At 34.0% G+C, this 20,127-nt stretch overlaps 1 protein-coding gene across 1 annotated transcript; it reads left to right on the top strand.

The window, feature by feature from the left end:
• The first annotated feature begins 385 nt into the window (after nt 1–385).
• On the top strand, nt 386–18,229 carry LOC111052205. Its single transcript, XM_039441915.1, has 5 exons — nt 386–439; nt 4,717–4,795; nt 9,890–9,913; nt 14,417–14,585; nt 16,170–18,229. Exons 1-5 carry the CDS (start codon nt 386–388, stop codon nt 16,645–16,647), a joined length of 804 nt encoding a protein of 267 aa, XP_039297849.1. The 3' UTR covers nt 16,648–18,229.
• Nucleotides 18,230–20,127: the final 1,898 nt, after the last annotated feature.

The following is a 20,127-nucleotide window of genomic DNA, read 5'->3' as shown; positions in this document are numbered from 1 at the left end:
TGCTTTTATAATTTTGCGCCGCTCGGTACCATCAACTGTCAGTTTGTTATCACGCAGAACATGTGGGGGTTGCAATAATTATATAAGTATGCATGTGCACTGCACAATGAATAAATTAATATCTTTCACTCAGCTAGCAGATGTTAAGTCCGTTACAGAGTCATGCAAGGTGCACACATTTTGGCCATTCCTTAAGAAATTTGCAAACATTTCCTTATCAGTGTTCCGCACATCTGTACTAAATTTCGCATACAACATATGCACAAAACAGATATACTTTCTTTGAACTTCTTACCATCTATATTCATCAAGTTGATAATATATAATGATGAAAAACTGCGTCCTTCTGTTAGTATCAGTTTGAAACTCCAACAACACTACAACGATGTCAGCAGATCAATCCTCGCCTATGGCAGCGCCAAACAACAGCGGAACCAATGTAAGTTTATTTTCCATTTACTCAACTAGCAAACTCACTTGAAATACATTCTTCTAATCCAACAGTAGTTTTCTGTTTGTTGTCAGTTTTCTTCTCATACAAATTTAGCAAACTAATGTTATCAGTCTTTTTCAACTGAATACTTCTATCATACAAATAAAGTTCTTCTAATGTGCTCCTAAAACTGATTAGCTCACTCTAGGCGGATGTCTTTGTTGTTCTTCACACTTAACTGCTAATTAAAACACTGTCATCCCATCAGTTTTTTTTTTCAACTGAATACTTCTATCATACAAATAATGTTCTTCTAATGTCCCCTAAAACTGATTAGCCCACTCTAGGCGCATGTCTTTATTGTTCTTCACACTTAACTGCTAATTAAAACTGGAATACTTATCACACACGCACACACACACACACACACACACACACACACACACTGCTAATAGGTTATGTCTTTATCATCATCTTCTTCTTCTTCTTCTTCTTCTTCTTCTTCTTCTTCTTCTTCTTCTGCTTCGCAACTTTTTTTAACAAAATCGCAATTTGGCGATGATTGAATGTGTAAATCCCTCAATTGGTATTTATTGATCAATGTGTCTGCCCACATACGACAACCACTGCAAATAAGACCAAATCCATTCGAATTTGAAAAATCAATACCGTAATAAAATCCCTCACTTGCTAACTGTTTAAAAATTTTTCGTACACACTAAAAAATAAGTACATTGCATTTGCCGATTTTGAAAGTTTTATTGTACCAACAAATAACGGTGAGGAGCTCGATGACGATGACGATGAAAATGTTGATGATTTGCTCGGAACTGATATAGGAAATAGCTTTACAAGGAAAACACAAAAACATGTTGCTTGCGGCTATGCGTTTATTATTTTAGACGAATCAGGTGAAATATTCTACGGCCCACGCGTTTATAGAGCTACAAGTGTTGGCGAGAAAATTATTGAACAATTTCTTGATGAGATCATTGCCATAGGTCGAAACTGTTCCATTGATATGCAACAAGAAGTGCCCATGATTGAATTAAATGAAGAACAATTATTAGCTTTTAACAATAGTACAGTATGTTTCTTGTGCAACGATGAATTTAAAGCCAACGAAATTCGTATTAGGCACCATTCTCATACAACAGGCCATTTTCTCGGTGCAACGCACAAGTCATGTAATTTAAATGCAAAAGCACCAAAACTATTAAACTGTTTTTTTCATAATTTTCGCGGATATGATAGTCATTTCATTGTTAAGGCATTAGCAGGACGAAAGGAGAAAATTGATTGTATTGCAAACTCATCGGAAAAATTCCTCACAATTACAATAGATCGAGTACGTTTCCTTGACAGTTTTCAATACTTAAGCTCAAGTCTACAGTCACTTATTGCCAATCTTGCAAGTGATACAGAAAACATTGATACTAATTTCAAAGTAATGTGTAAAATATTCAACGATAAAAATCAACAAAAACTTTTACTACGTAAAGGCATGTACCCGTATCAGTACATAACAGATGCTGAAAAATTTGAAGAACAGCAATTGCCGGCAATTGACTCATTTTACAGTACACTTAGTAATACAGCATTGCAAGTAGACGATTACGAGCATGCACAGAAAGTTTGGCGCGAATTTAACATAAACTCATTGGGTGAATATCATGATCTCTACCTTTTGTCAGATTGCTTACTGCTGGCAGATATTTTTCAAAATTTTAGGACTGTATTTTTTACAATTTACAAACTGGATGTATCACACTTTGTATCGTTACCGCATTTTTCGTTGAATGCAATGTTATATTTGACTAAAGTACGTTTAGAATAAATTAGCAATGCTGATATGAACTTGCTCATAGAATCTGGTTTACGCGGTGGTCTGTCAGTTATTCCCCACCATCATGCAGTCGCAAACAATAAATATATGGGCGCAAATTATAACCCAGCTATTGAAAATAGTTTTTTGCTCTATCTTGATTGTACAAGCTTATACGCACATACAATGATTGCCTACAAGCTACCTGAATCAAATTTCAGATTTTTATCACAAAATGAAATTACGGCTTTAGGCGATTTTACAAGCATACACGATGAAGCCGAGACTGGCTATATAATTGAAGCAGACCTGTCCTATCCAGTTAATTTACACGAATTACATAACAGCTTCCCCCTGGCACCATTAAAAGATCAGCCGCCTTACAACCTGTTCTCTCCATATCAAACAGACAACACTGTTGCTCTGCGCAGAGAAGCGGCTGCGCGCCGCCCGTCTCCCGACACAGCCGCCTCCGCCACCGCGTCATCACGTCTTTTAGCCACCCTTTATAATCGTAAATGATATGTACTCCACTATAGAAATTTGAAACTTTATTTAAGCTTGGGCATGAAATTGACTGCTGTACATAGAGTAATCGCTTTTCATCAGTCGTACTGGCTTAAACCGTTTATTGATTTGAATGCGCAACTGAGAAAGGAAGCAAAAAATTCATTTGAACGTACCCTCTTTAAATTTCTTTCAAATAGTCTGTTCGGAAAGTTGATGGAGAATAATAGGAAAAGAATAGATTTTAAGCTAATCACTTGTCAGAAAAAATTGGAAAGTTTGATTGCAAAACCAAGCTGTAAACGATGGATTGTGTTTGACAAAGACATTGTCGCTGTACAAATGTGTAAAACAGAAATAAAATTAGATCGTCCAATTTATGCTGGTTTTTCAATTCTTGATTTGAGTAAATTTACAATGTTCAATTTCCACTACAACATTTTCTTGAAAATGTTCGATCCAAGCTGTGTTAAATTATGCATGAGCGATACAGACTCGTTGCTATATCATATCAAATCGGACGATATCTATGCAGTTATCAAACAAAATCTTCAACATTTTGACACAAGTGCTTATCCTGTCACACATTGTTGTTATAGTCAATTGAACCATGGTGTGCCTGGCACATTTAAAGATGAATTAAAATCTGGCATTATTACGGCTTTTTGCGGTCCTCGTGCAAAACTTTACAGTTTTGAATATGTACTAAGCAGTAGTGCTAGTAGCGGCAGTAACAGTAGTAGTAGTAGTAGTAATAATAGTAGTAGTAGTATTAAGGTTAGTTCTTATGAAAAATTTAGCAAGCACGCAGCTAAAGGCGTAGCAAGAACAATTATAAACAATAAACTAAGATATGACATGTACATGAAATGCCTGACAGATAGATTAGTTCAACGTGAATGCTTTTCACAATTACGCAGTTATTCACATGATATTTATCAAATATCGTGCGGCAAAGTTGCATTATCACCATTTGACACAAAAAGATACATTGAATCAAACGGTATAGATACGAAAGCGTGGGGTCATTATTTAATAGAAGAGAGAAGAAGAGAAGATATTGATAGCAGCAACATGGCTAGCGGGACTGCTGTTACGTCAGATTGATCGCAGCAGTGAGAGTGAAAGAGAGAGAGAGAGAGAGGAGCAAGAAGCTATTAATGAAACCAGTTCAACAAGCGCCGTTCCGACACAGCTCAGTGTCGAACACGAAGAAGAAGAAGGAGGCAGAAACAACATCCATCTAAAGAAGAAGAAGAAGAAGACGAAGAAAGATCGCTGTTGAAGACATCGGAGCAGTGCTGCAGGTGTGACTGAACTCTAGCAAAAACAATCACACGCGCACATTCGTGTAGGGGAGAACGAAACCGCAAATATGTCAGATTTGCAACAGAAAATTGCTCAGGAATTGCACCGTCCAGCGCGAAGAAAATTCAACAGACGTAAATATATATTAAAAGGAATAAAAGACCTCATTCAAATTGATTTAATTGAATTGCCAGAATTTGCTAGAGCAAACAACGGCTATCGTTATGTTTTGATTGCAATTAATTGTTTTTCACGTTATGCTTTTGCTGAACCATTAAAAACTAAAACAGGAAAAGAAGTTGAACGAAAATTAGCGCGAATATTAGTATTAAATAAGGGTATAAAAAATGTGCAAAGCGATTTAGGTCGCGAATTTTACAATAAGTATGTTAAACAACTATTCGATAGGTTGAACATTAATCATTACAGTGTATTTTCTGAAATTAAGGCAGCTTTTGTTGAAAGATTGAACCGAACACTGAAATCACGTTTGTATGAACGACTAACTGCTAACGGTACGCAAAAATGGTTAAACATTTTGCCGGACATTGTTTATCAATATAATAACACTATTCATTCAGCGATTGGCATGACACCGGCCAGTGTTAGACGACGTCATGAAAAGCATTTGATCATGTTACAGTTGAAAAAGACAAAACAATCGCCGTCGCCGCATACAGTTTATCGACCAAAGTTTGCATTAGGCGATGTAGTGCGAATAAGTAAGTTTCGTCAGGTTTTTGATAAAAGTTTTAGATTAAATTGGTTGCCAGAACTGTTTATAATTCACGGTGTTTTTCCCACACAACCGCCAACCTATGTAATTCGCGATCTTAACAATGAAATCATACAAGGTAGATTTTATAGTGAACAATTGATGAAAACAAACTTAACACTGTCCGAACAAAATACATATTTAGTTGAACGAATAATACGAAAATCAAACAATAAATATCTTGTTAAATGGTTAGGCTTTGATAAAACTAGCTGGATAGATAAGAGTGATATTATTACTCCATCTGTAAAACAGAAGAAGAAGAATCTGCGTGCAACACGCAAAAATCATTAAATTTATTTGCATATTGTTTCAGATATGATATAAACATAATGTCAATGGCTATGGATGCGCCACTGCTGTTCTATTTGCTGAATGGTAACGATGCGTGTAGTATTATTAAAAGATTAATTGATCTTTTGTGTACGCTTAAAGCGATGTGTGTAAAATGTGTTGATATTGAAAAATGCTTTCTAGTTGGCTTATGTAAAAAAACATTTTTCAGCAATGTTGTTGTTGTTGTTGATGATGATGATGATGATGATGATGATGATAGTAGGTTTCATTTAAGTATATGTTCATATAAAAATTTAAAAGATGCAAGCAGCGTATTTGATGTAGTAGATACTTGTATTTGTGCTCAATTTTCTATGCAACTAAACATACTTTACTCGCAAATTAAATCAATAGACTTCAATGTAGCTGATGTTGATGAAGATGATGATGATGATAAGAAGAAAGAAAAGATATTAATTCATATTTTAGATTATTGCATGTCAATGGCTAATCTTAATTAATGCGTGTGACGCTGGTGCTATACTGTATTATGTGAAAGACACACGCTTTGTAATAATTTACAATTTTTTATAATATTAACACTGTCAACTTTGTCTATGTATTATCACTAGATTTGTCGCCACTTACCTTACTGCAGCTGTCAACTTTGTATGTATATTTTCACCTTTTATGTATGCAGCTGTCAACTAATGTATGTATTTTCAACTTTTTATGTATTGTCAACTTTGTAAGATACGCTTGTTTTAGCTGCTGCTGCTGCTGCTAAATTTGTATGTATCTAGTATTTTTAATAAACTGTGAACATTGTATGTGCGTGTTTTCTTCATTCATAAACCGCTTGTAGTATACACACACACACACACACACACACATCGGATGTAGCGATGTTAACAGCATAGTTGAACTGTAGACACGCATGTGTAAACAGCAAGCGCGCGCAGCAAGTGTTATTATTATGACGACAGCAAAAGAGTCAATAGCAATAGTTAACTTTGATAATCTAATTGTAGATACAAAACAAGTGGGCAAAAATTGTCTAGATAGAAAAAAGCATGGTGAGTTTTTGCCAAGTTCAGCTAGAATTCTAATTTGCGGTGCATCAAATTGTGGAAAGACAAATGTACTGCTGAATTTAATATTCGATAAAAATGGATTAAAATTCAAAAATCTATACTTGTTCAGTAAGTCTTTGTATCAGGAAAAATATAAACTATTGGATGTTGTTTTTTCAAAACTCAAGTGTGTAAACTACTATAAATCTGACAATATTGAATGTATACCGCAACCGAATGATATCGACACTCATTCACTGATAATTTTTGACGATTTGAATGTTACACGTGTGCCGCAAATACGTAATTTTTTCACAATGGGCAGACACAAAAGCATAGATTGTGTGTACTTAATTCAAAGCTATGGCGCAATTTCAAAACATCATATCAGAGATAATGCAAATATGCTGATTATTTTTAAAATGGATATGCACAATTTAAAACTAATATTTAGGGATTTTGTTGGAACTGATATGACATTTGTTGCATTCAGAAATCTATGTTCACATGTATGGCAAAGCGGAAATCATAGTTTTATTTCAATTTTCACTGAGTGTAAACCAGATGCTGGTAAATATCGTAATTGTCTTGGTAAGTATATTGATCCAAGTGTGTATAGCAGCACCAATTGACATGTGTCAATTCTCATCATTTGTTGTTGAGCCAGTGTAGGTGAAAGAACTAATTATCGTTCTACTACTAGCAATATGCGTAAAATTAAATTAAAAAGAAAAAAACAAAGAGGAGGGCGCCGGCGAGGACGAAGACTAGTGCAACGTGATCATCATCATCGTCATACTAGTAAAGTAATTGACAGGATAAAAGGTTTGCGTAAGTCAATTATTAATAAACATAGATCATTAACTAGTATGATTAGGAAAAATGATTCGATTAGACAAAAATCATTAGAACCAATTATCAATCCACTAAAACAATTGAAAGATACACTTGTACAACATGCACACACTAGTAGCAGCAGACTTAAAGAAGAATCAGAGGACGATGAGGAGGAGGAGGAGGAGGAGGAGGAGGAGGAGGAGGAGGAGGAGGAGAAAGATACGGGCAAGGAAATGGATGTGGATGAGGGTTTGAATAGATCTAATGTAAGTGATATTTTGAATAAAACAACAATAACAGTGGATTTTATTGATGAGTATATACGTGAATTTCATAATGAAAAAATGAATAATTGTATATCTTATGGTATATGTTATGATAGTAAAGTAAATGAATACTATATGGGTGTAAAGGATATTAGTATTGCCAATGGTTATTTAATTATCGACAATAATAATAAGTATCGTTTAACAGTTGGTTTGTGTGAACTTCTATTTAAAAAACAGCCTGACCAGAAACTGTACACAGAACGTGATTTAAGAAAATATCGTAATATATTGCAGCTCACCGCTGCTCATTTAGATAGACGCGGTTATGTAAAGAGAAATACAGGCTATAAATCACAAATTATTCAATCTTTATTTCCATCAAGTAGTAGTAGGAAAAGAAAAAGATCTAGGATTGATGATGCAGCGGCTGTTAGTGGTATGGGTTTTATAAGAAATGAATCTACTAGTCGACAGTATGTCTACTGGGATAATCCAAATGAACTGATAGACAGATTAGATATTCTGCTTTCATCACAGCAGGCGGGAAATAGATCGCATTCAGTTGAAATAGCTTCTATTATTGAAGAACTGAAAGAAAGTGGTATTATATTAGGTGGCAATGTTGCTTTTAGTCGTTAGTATGTGTTTAACACTTGACAAGAATAGAGATGTCGGGCAGTAGCGCCGCCACCACTGCAGTGAGTAGTACAATAGATCGATTTGGTAGGACACATCATGTGTTTAATACAACAGCACCATTAGTTTTAAACAGTGGTTGTGAATCAGCAGAAGCAACATCATCATCATCATTAGTGGCAGCAAGTAGAGAATATTTAGACAGTAAACTACTTGAATTATCATCAAATATATTCAATAAACTTCAGTCTGATCCATTGTCACCGCTAGTTAACAGAGAATACTTGGACAGTAAATTGCTTGAAATATCATCAAATATATTCAATAAACTTCAGTCTGATCCATTGTCACTGCTAGTTAACAGAGAATACTTGGACAGTGAATTGCTTGAAATATCATCAAATATATTCACTAAACTACAGTCTGATCCATTGTCACCGTCGCTAGTTAACAGAGAATACTTGGATAGTAAATTAAAGGAAGTTTCAACTAGTATAATCCAAAAACTACAGTCTGATCAATCATCACCGCTAGTTAACAAAGAATACTTGGACAGTAAATTGCTTGAAATATCAACAAATATATTCACTAAATTGCAAACTGAATCATCTGATTTGGTAGATAGGAAATATTTAGACAGCAAATTACTTGCAATATCAACTAGTATATTCCAAAAACTACAGTCTGATTTAATTACTAAAAAAGTGTTTGAAAGTAAATTGCATTCAATGTCTGATATATTGAAGGAGATAGCACAACAAAAACAGTATTTCGATTCACAATTGAAAACATTGTCTTAATCAATTAGTGATGATATTGAGCTAAAGTATGTTAGTAGATCGTTGTTTGATCAGAAATCAGACGAATTGAAGACATTATGTGAACAACAAAGTAAAAACAATTGTTTAAAACATGTTGATACAGATTTGCTAGAAACTAAATTGAAAGAATTAAAAGACAATCTAATTGCACAACAGAAACTTAACTTTATTAACAGGCAAGATTATAATTTGAAAGTAGTTGATCTAGAATCAACATTCAATATTATGTTGGCTGAGGTGCAAAAGAAACTTGATGAAAAAAATTCAGCTTCTCACCAAAAGCTAAAAGATGACATTATGCAGATGATTATGAAAGGTGAAGATTTTCAGAAATATTTAAATGAACAGTTGTTCAACTTTTCATACTATTTGATTGCACAATATGTAAAAAAGAGGTACATCTTTGACATGAGTGAAGCTGTACAACATAATTTGAATTCTGATCAGGTGCAAGAGTTGTTTTTGGAAAGAATGTTCAGTGATAGGCGACCAAGTGATGCAGGAAAAAAAAGAAAAAAATATGACTGGGAAATAGATTAGTAGTGTAGTTTGAGATTTTAAAGATTTTAAATGTGGGGATATTTTTAATATGCAAATTAAGCAGGTGTTAACTGGGGCAGATGTCAGTTAACACCTGCTACAACAAAGATGGCCGCCACTGCCGTCGGGGGCACTTCCTGGGTAGGGGAACCTCTTGGTTGGGGGTGGGAGATGACAGATGTTTTTGACACCTGCTACAATGGCCGTCGCCTCTTCCTATTGGTTGGGGTGGTGGGGGCACTAGGGAAGGGGGACGCCATTTTGAACACGCCCCTTGCTTCCTATTGGCTGGGGGCGGGGCCAAAATGGCTGACTAGGGCTGGGGGGGTGGAGGGGGGCGGGGCCAAAATGGCTGACTAGGGCAGGGGGGTGGAGGGGGGCGTGGCCACGCCCCTTGATTCCTATTGGCTGGGGGCGGGGCCAAAATGGCCGACTGGGGCTGGGGGGGTGGAGGGGGGAGGCCACACCCCTCGATTTCTATTGGATAGGCAGCTCTCTCAAAACACCACTACTACGAACTACTAATAACCTAATAGCTGCAAAATGCTCGTTTTTTCGTTTTGTTACTTGTTAGTAAATATGCGCTGAGTCTTCATCTCTGAAGTTATTTTCGGTAAGTATTTCATTTAATTATTATTTTTATAATCAGCCCAACAAAATAAAGGCACATTCGCGTATTGTATTATATAGTTAGTATATGAAATTGATTGTTGCAGTTGCAATTCAACAATTTCGCTTGTACCGCATGCCAACAGACTGCAGTGATTACAAATTAATCACTGTATTATTATAATTAATTTCACAATATTGACATGAAACAGTAAGTTTTCATAATAACAATGGAATCATACGTTCCGGAAAACGGGGATAATATTATGTGTTTGCAATTCCAGCTCATAATGCTAACACAGAACATTTCCAGTTAAGTTATGGACAATGGACGGATGAAAGAAATATATTTGAAGTAGACATGGGGACTCTTCAGGCTACAAAATCAAATTGTATAACTTAACTATAATAGTTTTGAATATGTGTTTAATTGTCCTTCTTTCAAAGTTTAAATATTTTGATTCCACTGAAATATATCGTTGGGTGTTAGGTAATATGTGTTTGTTTGAGAATGATAACTAAACAATTAAAACTACAATAATATTTTGTACTGCAGTATGTAAAACCAGTGTTATATATAATTTTACTTACTTTATTGAAGTGAATCAATATTTGATCTGTTGTACATAACAAGACAAAAGACTATCTTTACAGATGTTTACCACACACAATTGCTGAGAACACCTTGCACTTTTTAGTGGAGGTGAGGGAGTACCTCAGTACCCAACTTTATGTGTCTTCTCTATGAGGGACTTAATCACCTTCTTATACATAAACCATAATTTGAGATAACGTATTTTTTTAAATTGGGGAATCTCAAAACAAAAATATATTATGGTATCAGGTTTGAGTCTAAAGAAGAATCCCACCCGCCTTAAGACTGTGCAAAGGCTAAAAATAAACTTTCTACTGGCAATATTTTTCAAAGTTAATCGATTTGTATATCATCAAGCTATCAGAATGAAAAAGTTTTCTCAGAAAAACATCTTTTTTCCGATCATTACTTTTGAGATATGAGCGCCTAAAGTTTAAATTTTTGGGACAGAACATTTCAAATTCGGTAAGAGATAAATCTATGAGATTCAGAAGGTAGATTCTTCATGGTATTGTTGATATAGTGAAATGGAAATTTTCTGAAATTATTAATTTTTAAGATAGTTATTCAATTTACTAAAAATAACCAAAAATAATTTTTACTTGAGCTATTTTTGTTAAATTGAATAACTTTTTCAAAAATTTATATTTTCAGAAAATTTTTGTTTTACTGGATCAACAATACCATGAATAATTCATCCTTTAAATCTCATGGATTTATCTCTTACCGAATTTGAAATGTCCTGTCCTAAAAATTCAAATTCAGGCGCTCGTATCTCAAAAAGTAATGATCGGAAAAAAATGTTTTCCTGAGAAAACTTTTCATTTTGATAGCTTGATGATATACAAATCGAAAAACTTTGAAAAATATCGCGAGTAGAAAGTTTATTTTTAGCCTTTGCACAGCCTCAATTGCTTCTTCCCTATGTTAAATTTGCCAAAAAAAACTACTGATGTTATTGGAACAATGTTAGTAAAGTAGTTTAAATTATACTCTGTAGGCTATACTACTCAGATTATTAATCTCTTTTGAAGAATTTTTACTACAAAACTTCCTTAGATAGTCATTGTTAAAATGATTTTGTTTTTCCTATACCAACCAAAATTAACTTTAAAATTCTTTTATAGGTTGATTTGCATTATGGATCAGACAATCGAGAACAGACAATCGAAAAGTAGACCTAACAAGTGTTGCTTCGCCGGTTGTTCCAGAAATAAAAGACAATTTCCGGATTTACATTTTTTTCAATTTCCAATTAGACGTCCGGATACTTGTGACCTGTGGGTATTAAATTGTGCTAACAGTGCTATTGAGTCCTTGCCACCTGCAACTTTAAAAGGAAAAGTTGTGTGTGAAAAACATTTTACTCCATGCTGCTTCACTAGTGATACTAGAAAAAAACTTAATCAAGGAGCAGTACCCTCAATTGCAGCTCTAGAAGAAATTGTTGAGTCAGATGAAATATGTCCAAAAGAGACGGCGCCGATGGAAGTAGTTACACAAGTTCAAGCAACACCAACAGTTTCACCTGTGTCAACCCAGTCTCTGATGGTGAGATGTGATGAAATGTCAACCCCTGTTGCCCGGAGGTCTTTATTCAAGACATATGCCAATGAAAGTCCTGAATCAATGTGTACACCATTGTACAAGAAATTAAAAAGTGTACAGGGACGTGAAAGTACGCCAGCTAAAAAGCTTACACCACAAAAAAAGAAGCTTTTGAATAGAATGAAATCAACTATTAAACTAAAAAGAAAATATCTACAATTAGCTAGGCGGGAGTCCCGGAAAGCCCCACAACCCTTGAGTAGAAACCAGCTGATTGATGGAGTGAAAGCTTATCTGCCACAAGCAGTAACTGATTTCTTTGCAATGCAAATCAAACATGCTGGGAAGGATAAACTCCAGTGGTCAGAGAAGGAGAGGCAACAAGCCTTAAAGATAAGATATAAGTCCCCTGCCATGTACGATCAAATGAGGAGGGATGGATTTGCACTACCAAGCCCTTCCTCACTAGCCCGCTGGCTTCAAGGTGTTGATTTAGAAACAGGGGCCTGCAGTGGAATAATGGATTTTCTGAAGCTGAAAGTGGAATGCATGACAGACTTGGAAAAAAAGGCTGTCGTACTAGTAGATGAGATGAGTTGCAAACAATGCCTTGAATACGACTAAACCAGAGATCTAGTTGAAGGTAAGAAATTTTAATAATTATTGATCATTATTTCAATTATTTGTCTTTTATCTAAATTCTTATCTCAATTTTACAGGTATTTTAACTTAATGAATAATGTAACCACTTACAAAGTCTGTTGAAGTTGGTTGCAAGAATTCTTCTAATTGCTTTTTAAGTAGAGACTCTTTAGATCAAACCTTAATAAATCGAAATCTTTGATAAATCGAATTTTTTCAATTCCCCTAGAGCTTGATGGTTTTCAATTATCTTTCATCATATTTTTAGGCTATGTCCTAGCTTATCAAGCAAGGAATGTATTTGGTAAACAGCTGATAACAGAATCCAAAACCAGCTAGTATCATTATCATGACACAATGATCATTTATGAGTCAAGTAAACTTGTAAAGGTCATGTAGTATGTAGTCCTTGTGATGTAGTATACTATTGAACTGATAATATAAATTTTCAATGGAGTTTAGAATTTGTCATAAGTGTTAAATGTCTAATAGTAATAGCGGCAGCGGCACATAGGTAGTTGGTGGTTGGTACCATCATGCGTCATGTAATAAATGCTTGTTCTTGAAATGGGAGTGTGTAGGTGTTTAGTAGATAATGTATATGTTAATGTATTAATGTATATTTTTCAGGTTTGCGAGACCTGGGAGAGTTAGGAAGATCTCCAGTGCCCGGCGATCATATCCTGCTCTTTATGGTACGAGGCCTAGTACTTAGGTGGAAAATGCCTGTGGCATATTATATCACCGACAGTTCATTAACAGCTTCTACACTTCAGAAGTTAATCAGTATTTGTGTTTCCGAGCTGCAAAACATTGGGCTGGACATCAAATCTCTTACTTGTGACCAAGGATCCACCAACAGAAAAGCTGTTAAGCTGTTAGGAGTATCCCAGGCAAACCTCAGCTTCATTAGTAATGGCATCAGTATTTACCTTGTTTACGACTTCCCACACATAATTAAGTGTATTCGCAACAACATGATGAAACGGGACAAACAAGGCAACGTTATAGGTCAAATAATGACCTGCGATGGTACCGCGGATTGGCAGCATGTTGTTTCACTTTATGAACTGGATAGAAGTTCCTCAACAGCTCGTGCCACAAAGCTGACAGAGAATCACATATATCCAAACTCGTTTCAAAAAATGAGTGTGAAGCTGGCTACACAGATATTCAGCCACACAGTAAGTACCGCAATGAAGACTGCGGTAGAGACAAATCAACTGCCTCCAGAAGCTAAAGATACTGCTCTCTTCCTGGAAAAAATGAACAATCTGATCGATTCCATGAACAGCACATCAAGGTTCAGTACAAACCCCCATAAATGTGCTGTAAGTAATTCAGAAGATCCCCACCCAAAGACACCTATTAAAACTATAAATGATGGAATCGAATGGGTTAGAACTTGGAAGATGGTTAAAACGTCAAAGCGGCCACCTTCATTTGATGGCTTGGTACACACCTTGAGTGCAACTCTCAAAATTTGGGATGCAGTTGAAGAGGATGATGGGGTTTCATATTTATTGACTAGCAGATTGAATCAAGATCCTCTGAAAAACGAATTCTCAATAGCTCGACAAAAGTGCGGGTATGACAGAAACCCATCAGCCCGAATGTTTCGGCTGAACCTTAGGCACTGTGTGCAATCGGCTCTCTTAATTCCACCCTCAGGAACCAACTGCGAACCAGATGATGATGATGAACTTTTTTTGGTTGCGCCAGGGACCTGTCATCCCTCCACGAGTAAGGTCCAACGACCCTCAACCTCAACCACAGCTGAGGACAGTGAACTCGACCTCGAAGAAAATAGGGAGATTGATGGTGATGTTGATGATGTAGATGTTAGCGATGTTGAGACAGAAGCCACGACCTTGGAATTCTGTTCTGTCAGGTATTTGATTATTACCAAATACAATTAATTATAAGATAATCAATTGCAGAGCTATACAGAGTGTTTACAAACTCCCTACCAATACTCTAAGGCATTGTTCCTGGGTAAGAAACATTATCTAGATAACATATGCAAATTAACCGGAAATCTTCAGTCACTCACACAAAGGCCATTTTGCTTATTTCACTTATTTTTTTTCTAGATAATGGTTGAACATCTGAAATTGAAACTTTGCACAATCATTCATAACAATTAGACAAAACAAAAAATTATGATAATTTTTTAAATTCATAAAACAATATGGCAGCAATCTAAAATATTGTTCCTTAAATAACTTACAAACCGATGGTTCTACAAAAATTGAAAAGAATAACATTTTCCAGTAAATTTAATTATCTATCGATTGATACCTGATTTTTCAAGATTGAGCCAATATTGACTGAGATATGGCACCTTTAGTGGTTGGTGACCCACTCTTAGAAAGTTATGTAACGTTAGGTACTTTATTGTTTGACCTTAAAAATGACCTTAAATTGATTACTATTAACATGCGATGCAAATAGAAATTGTTGCATCATTGAGGCAACTCCATCAGCATGTCTTGGTGTGCATTGCAACTAACTTTCACTGGACACCTATCACTAAGGCTGCCATATCTCAGTTAATATTGGTCCAATATTAATAAAATTAGGTACCAATTAAGGTAATTAAATTTACTAAAAAAAGTTATTCCTGTAATTTTTTGTAAAACCAACGGTTTCTAAGTTATTTAATAAACAAAAAATTTTAAATGGTTGCCATTTTGTTTTACGAATTTGAAAAATTATCATAATTTTTTTTACCTTTGTCTAGTTGTTATAGATGATTTTGCAAAGTTTCAATTTCGTATATTTAACCATAATAATGATTCAGAAAAAAATATAAGTGAAAAAAGCAAAATGGACTCTGTGTGAGTGACTGAAGACTTCCGGACAATTTTAAATATGATATTTAGATAAGTATCTTACCCAGGAACAACGCCCTAGAGTATTTATCGGTTGGGAGTTCATAAACACTTTGTATACCTAGATTTCTATTTAATCTTAATTGTTATATGAAAATCCAAATAAATAAAAATAAAAATAGATTAAAATCATTGACTATAGACATGGGGATATACTCTAGAAGAGATAGGGAAAATCCAACCTTTGCAATCCAAGAATGACATTTTCTCGAATTTCGAGCTTATTTTAAATTTTAGGTGGAAGTACTACTGGACATTACATTTTAGATATTATTATCTTTTCCATTTGGAATCTTTCTGATAGATCGTATCAAATATCTTCCAGCAAGGCTTCACATTTTTAAAACGAGTCGAGAGCTCTGTATATCTCGTTGACCAAACCGGTACGGTACAAATGTAACTCACACATAAAAAATAAATAATGTTATTAACACTTCCTTGTTCCTATTTGGATGCTTATTAGGGGGTTATTTTAGGGAAGAGTATTTTACAACCACCAATTTGCAGATATTTTTTCCAAAATGTGTTCTTTTAAGTTGATTTCACTGGAAATACATTGTTAATTATTATTACTGTTTCAGCTATTTTGCGGGTTACGCAGTCCAAGCCTGCCTGAAGAGATTCAAATGTGAATCGTGCTCCCGTGAGCTTGTGAAGACGACTACAACCTCTGATCGCGAATCTCTGATCAACAATCGGCAATATCGGAATGCTTGCGGAAAGTCCTACCAGGCGCTCATTCTGCCAACAGACTCTACAGTCCAAGCAGCAGACATAACTATGAAAATAATTAACCAACTGCTACAAAATAGCATTCACGTTGTGGGACTCAGAAAAAAAGTTTCGGAAAAATGCATAGGCCTACAGGCAATTTTGAAGAGCCATAGAATGTGGTTGAAATGTGATACTGCATGCTATGTCCATCGGGTGTTTTTGATCAACAAACTTATAACAGCGAAACTGCATGCTAAAGTGCAAGAGCTGTCAAAAGACTTGAGACGACCGGGAGGAAAATATGGGGGGTTTTTCCAGAAAGTGAAAATATTACAGGGAAAATAAATTGAAGAAGAATAAGTGATTTAAAATTTAATTTTCCAGTGATTCAACGTAGTTATATTAATTATAAATTACAATTTTGTGTATTGAACCATTTTATTCGGCCTGCATCAGTAAATCAAATTAGTTAAACGAGAAGTGTACTTAATAAATCCTATTAAGTAGTTCTATACTATATCAAGTAGTAGCTCTATATCAAGGCAAATGTTGGAGGCTTATTTACAACTCCAAAAAATCTTCATGTTATTATCTATAAAATTTAGTTTAAGAATTCTAATTGTTTCACTTGTTGCAATACTAGTATACATGTTGGTTACATCAAATGATAGGAAAATAGCTGGAAATTAGTTGGAAGTTTTATACCTTTAATTTTTTGAACCAAATTATATGTGTTTTTATGCTATGGTTTTCTTCCGTTATTATCTTTTGAAGTAGTAATTTATTCATATATTATTTGCAAGCTTTATATGCAGGAGCATTACAATACTTTACTACTAGCCTTATTGGTATTCCAACCTTATAAATGTATTTTTGATTGGTCTATTAAACATTGGAGATAAAGGATTTATCATTTTCATGATACGATATTATTAATATTTTTACTACATTCATGAGTTGGATCTTCTGTTGAATTTTCAAATGTCAAATCTCTCAATTTAAATCAAATGTTTTCAAATTGTTATCTATAATGAATTTTTTCACTTCATCATTATAATCTATTTGTTTTATGATAACTGTAGTAGGCCTACTTCCCTTGTCTGCTTTTGTGCTAATGGCATTCCCATTTTTCAATTTGTTTGATATAGATTCCAAGTTACATGTCTTCTTTAGAACTTTTCAAAAAAAAATTTTCTTTCAATAATAGGTTTTATCTATGCTTCAATATAGATATTGAATTCTTTTATTGATTCACTATTAAAATGATTCTCAATTTATTCTTGTATTATCTGATTCTTTTTATATGATAATAGCATCATATAGCCAAAACATGTGACTAAATAATTTTAAAAAGGGTAACTACTAAGTTTCCATCTTATTTATATTCAACAGTAGCCCTAAAAAATAGACGATATTTACTGGAAATTTACTTTGCTCATTATTTGTTCATTATTGCTGTAATTTGTGAGTTAAGTTGATTGATTTTTAATGTATGGTACTATAATATAATCTGAGTACCCGATACAGGTGACAGTGAAATTTTGTGCATAATTTAATTTCATTCTTTGAGAAAACTATTGATTGAAACATAAATTAATAAATTAAATGATAAAAATTACACAAAAAATGCGAGCTTTTACTGAAATCCCAAATGAAATAATGTAACTTTATTGTGTTTTATGCAACTTGCAACTTATTCAAACATAATTCATAATTCATTAGTATTATCTTAAACTAGCTTGCCCGGCGAACTTAGTACCGCCAAAAAGTCAATGTATCACATGTCACACTTGACTATTTGGTGAATCTTGAAATTCATCTGAATTTATCCCAATATACACACAACATATTATTCCCAAAGTTTCATGCTGTTCTGTCAAGTAGTTTTTGAGTCCTATAGGGAAATATCAATATATATATATATATATATATATATATATATATATATATATATTATATATATATATATATATATAAATTAATGTCTGTGTGTAAGATAGTTGATAGTTCCCTATAGGACTTATTATAATATAATATATATAATAAGTCCTATAGGGAACTATCAACTATCCTACACACAGACTTATTATATATATATATATATATATATATATAATAAGTCCTATAGGGAACTATCAACTATCTTACACACAGACATTAATTATATATATATATATTGATATTTCCCTATAGGACTCAAAATATACTCAAATAGACACAAAATATAGACTCAATATATATATATATATATATATATTATATATATATATATACAGGGTGTTTCAGAAGTAGTGTCAAGAATTTTAGGGTATTGTACCTGGATGCTAGGAGACTACAAATGTCATATTTGAAGTGTCCAAAACTCAGCGGTTATCCTTATAGCTGCCATTTTGTTTTTTTCACTTAAAAATTTTTATCTCAAGAACGAAATGTTGTATTGATCTGAAATTTGGCATGAATATTTATGCTATAAAGACTCAACTATAAAAAATAAAAAAAAAATTTTTCGTTGAAATTTTTCAAAATGGCGGCCATTTTAAATTTTTGATGGCGAATATCTCGAAAACCGTCTATTTTACAGAAAAATTTACAAGAGACAAAAAAGTTAGCAAATTTTTTCACGATTCCAATGATACCTAATTTATTAAGATTGGTCAAAGAATAACAGAGAAATTAATTTTTTTCGTACTGCATGCATGACCACTTTTCACCATTTAAAGATCAATATTAATTTTCCAATTCCAGATGTATTTAAGATGAAGCTTTGAAACTCGGTATGGCTCCATATGGGCAAACAGATGATTTTACAATGGATTAATTTCTCTGTTATTCTTCGACCAATCTTAATAAATTAGGTATCATTGGAATCGTGAAAAAATTTGCTAACTTTTTTGTCTCTTGTAAATTTTCTGTAAAATGAACGGTTTTCGAGATATTCGCCATCAAAAATTTAAAATGGCCGCCATTTTGAAAAATTTCAACGAAAAATTATTTTTTTATTTTTTATAGTTGAGTCTTTATAGCATAAATATTCATGCCAAATTTCAGATCAATACAACATTTCGTTCTTGAGATAAAAATTTTTAAGTGAAAAAAACAAAATGGCAGCTATAAGGATAACCGCTGAGTTTTGGACACTTCAAATATGACATTTGTAGTCTCCTAGCATCCAGGTACAATACCCTAAAATTCTCGACACTACTTCTGAAACACTCTGTATATATATATATATATATATATATATATATATATATATATAATATATATATATATAGATTCGTGGATAAGCCGGAATATGTTTATTCAAGTGTTAGAACTGACAGTAGTCAAGCTTCAGCTTTCCAAAACAAAGGTTGTCAAAACATTCATAGTATGTTATCATATTATCTCTCATTTATTACAGAGAGAATAAATGAACATAGCTTCAACATAGTGCTTATAGAATAAATTGTTCTTTCAAAGGTATGAGAGTGCAATAACGCATATGTAAATTATTTTATAATCTCCTATAAATCAATAACATGATTCAAAAAGATGGAATTGGCAGGAGTAGGCCTATATTCTTGACTTGGCCGGTGATGTGGCGAATCAGTGGTGATGTGTGAAACGAGTGTGCTTTGAGATTGTGTTTGTGATAGCATGAGCGTTATGGCAGAGGTGATAGGAGGGAGTGGAAGAGAGAAAGAGATATGTGTGAGAGAGCGCGAGAATGGAGGGAGTGGAAGAGAGAAAGAGATATGTGTGAGAGAGCGCGAGAATGGAGGGAGTGGAAGAGAGAAAGAGATATGTGCGAGAGAGCGCGAGAAAGACAAGTAGCGCAGCTCT

The sequence above is a fragment of the Nilaparvata lugens genome, chromosome X (genome assembly GCF_014356525.2).
Source record: "Nilaparvata lugens isolate BPH chromosome X, ASM1435652v1, whole genome shotgun sequence".
Classification (NCBI taxonomy): Eukaryota; Metazoa; Arthropoda; class Insecta; order Hemiptera; family Delphacidae; genus Nilaparvata; species Nilaparvata lugens.
Note: the sequence above shows the minus strand (reverse complement) of the source record. Positions and strands in the feature narration are given on the sequence as shown.

What these genes read in the sequence shown, in the direction of transcription:
- LOC111052205 (XM_039441915.1), top strand. Translation starts at nt 386, where the DNA reads ATGTCAGCAGATCAATCCTCGCCTATGGCAGCGCCAAACAACAGCGGA. An exon ending in AGGCGATGTAGTGCGAATAA is followed by an intron (nt 4,796 to 9,889) that starts GTAAGTTTCGTC and finishes ATATGCGCTGAG; the next exon opens with TCTTCATCTCTGAAGTTATT. An exon ending in TTGGAATTCTGTTCTGTCAG is followed by an intron (nt 14,586 to 16,169) that starts GTATTTGATTAT and finishes TTACTGTTTCAG; the next exon opens with CTATTTTGCGGGTTACGCAG.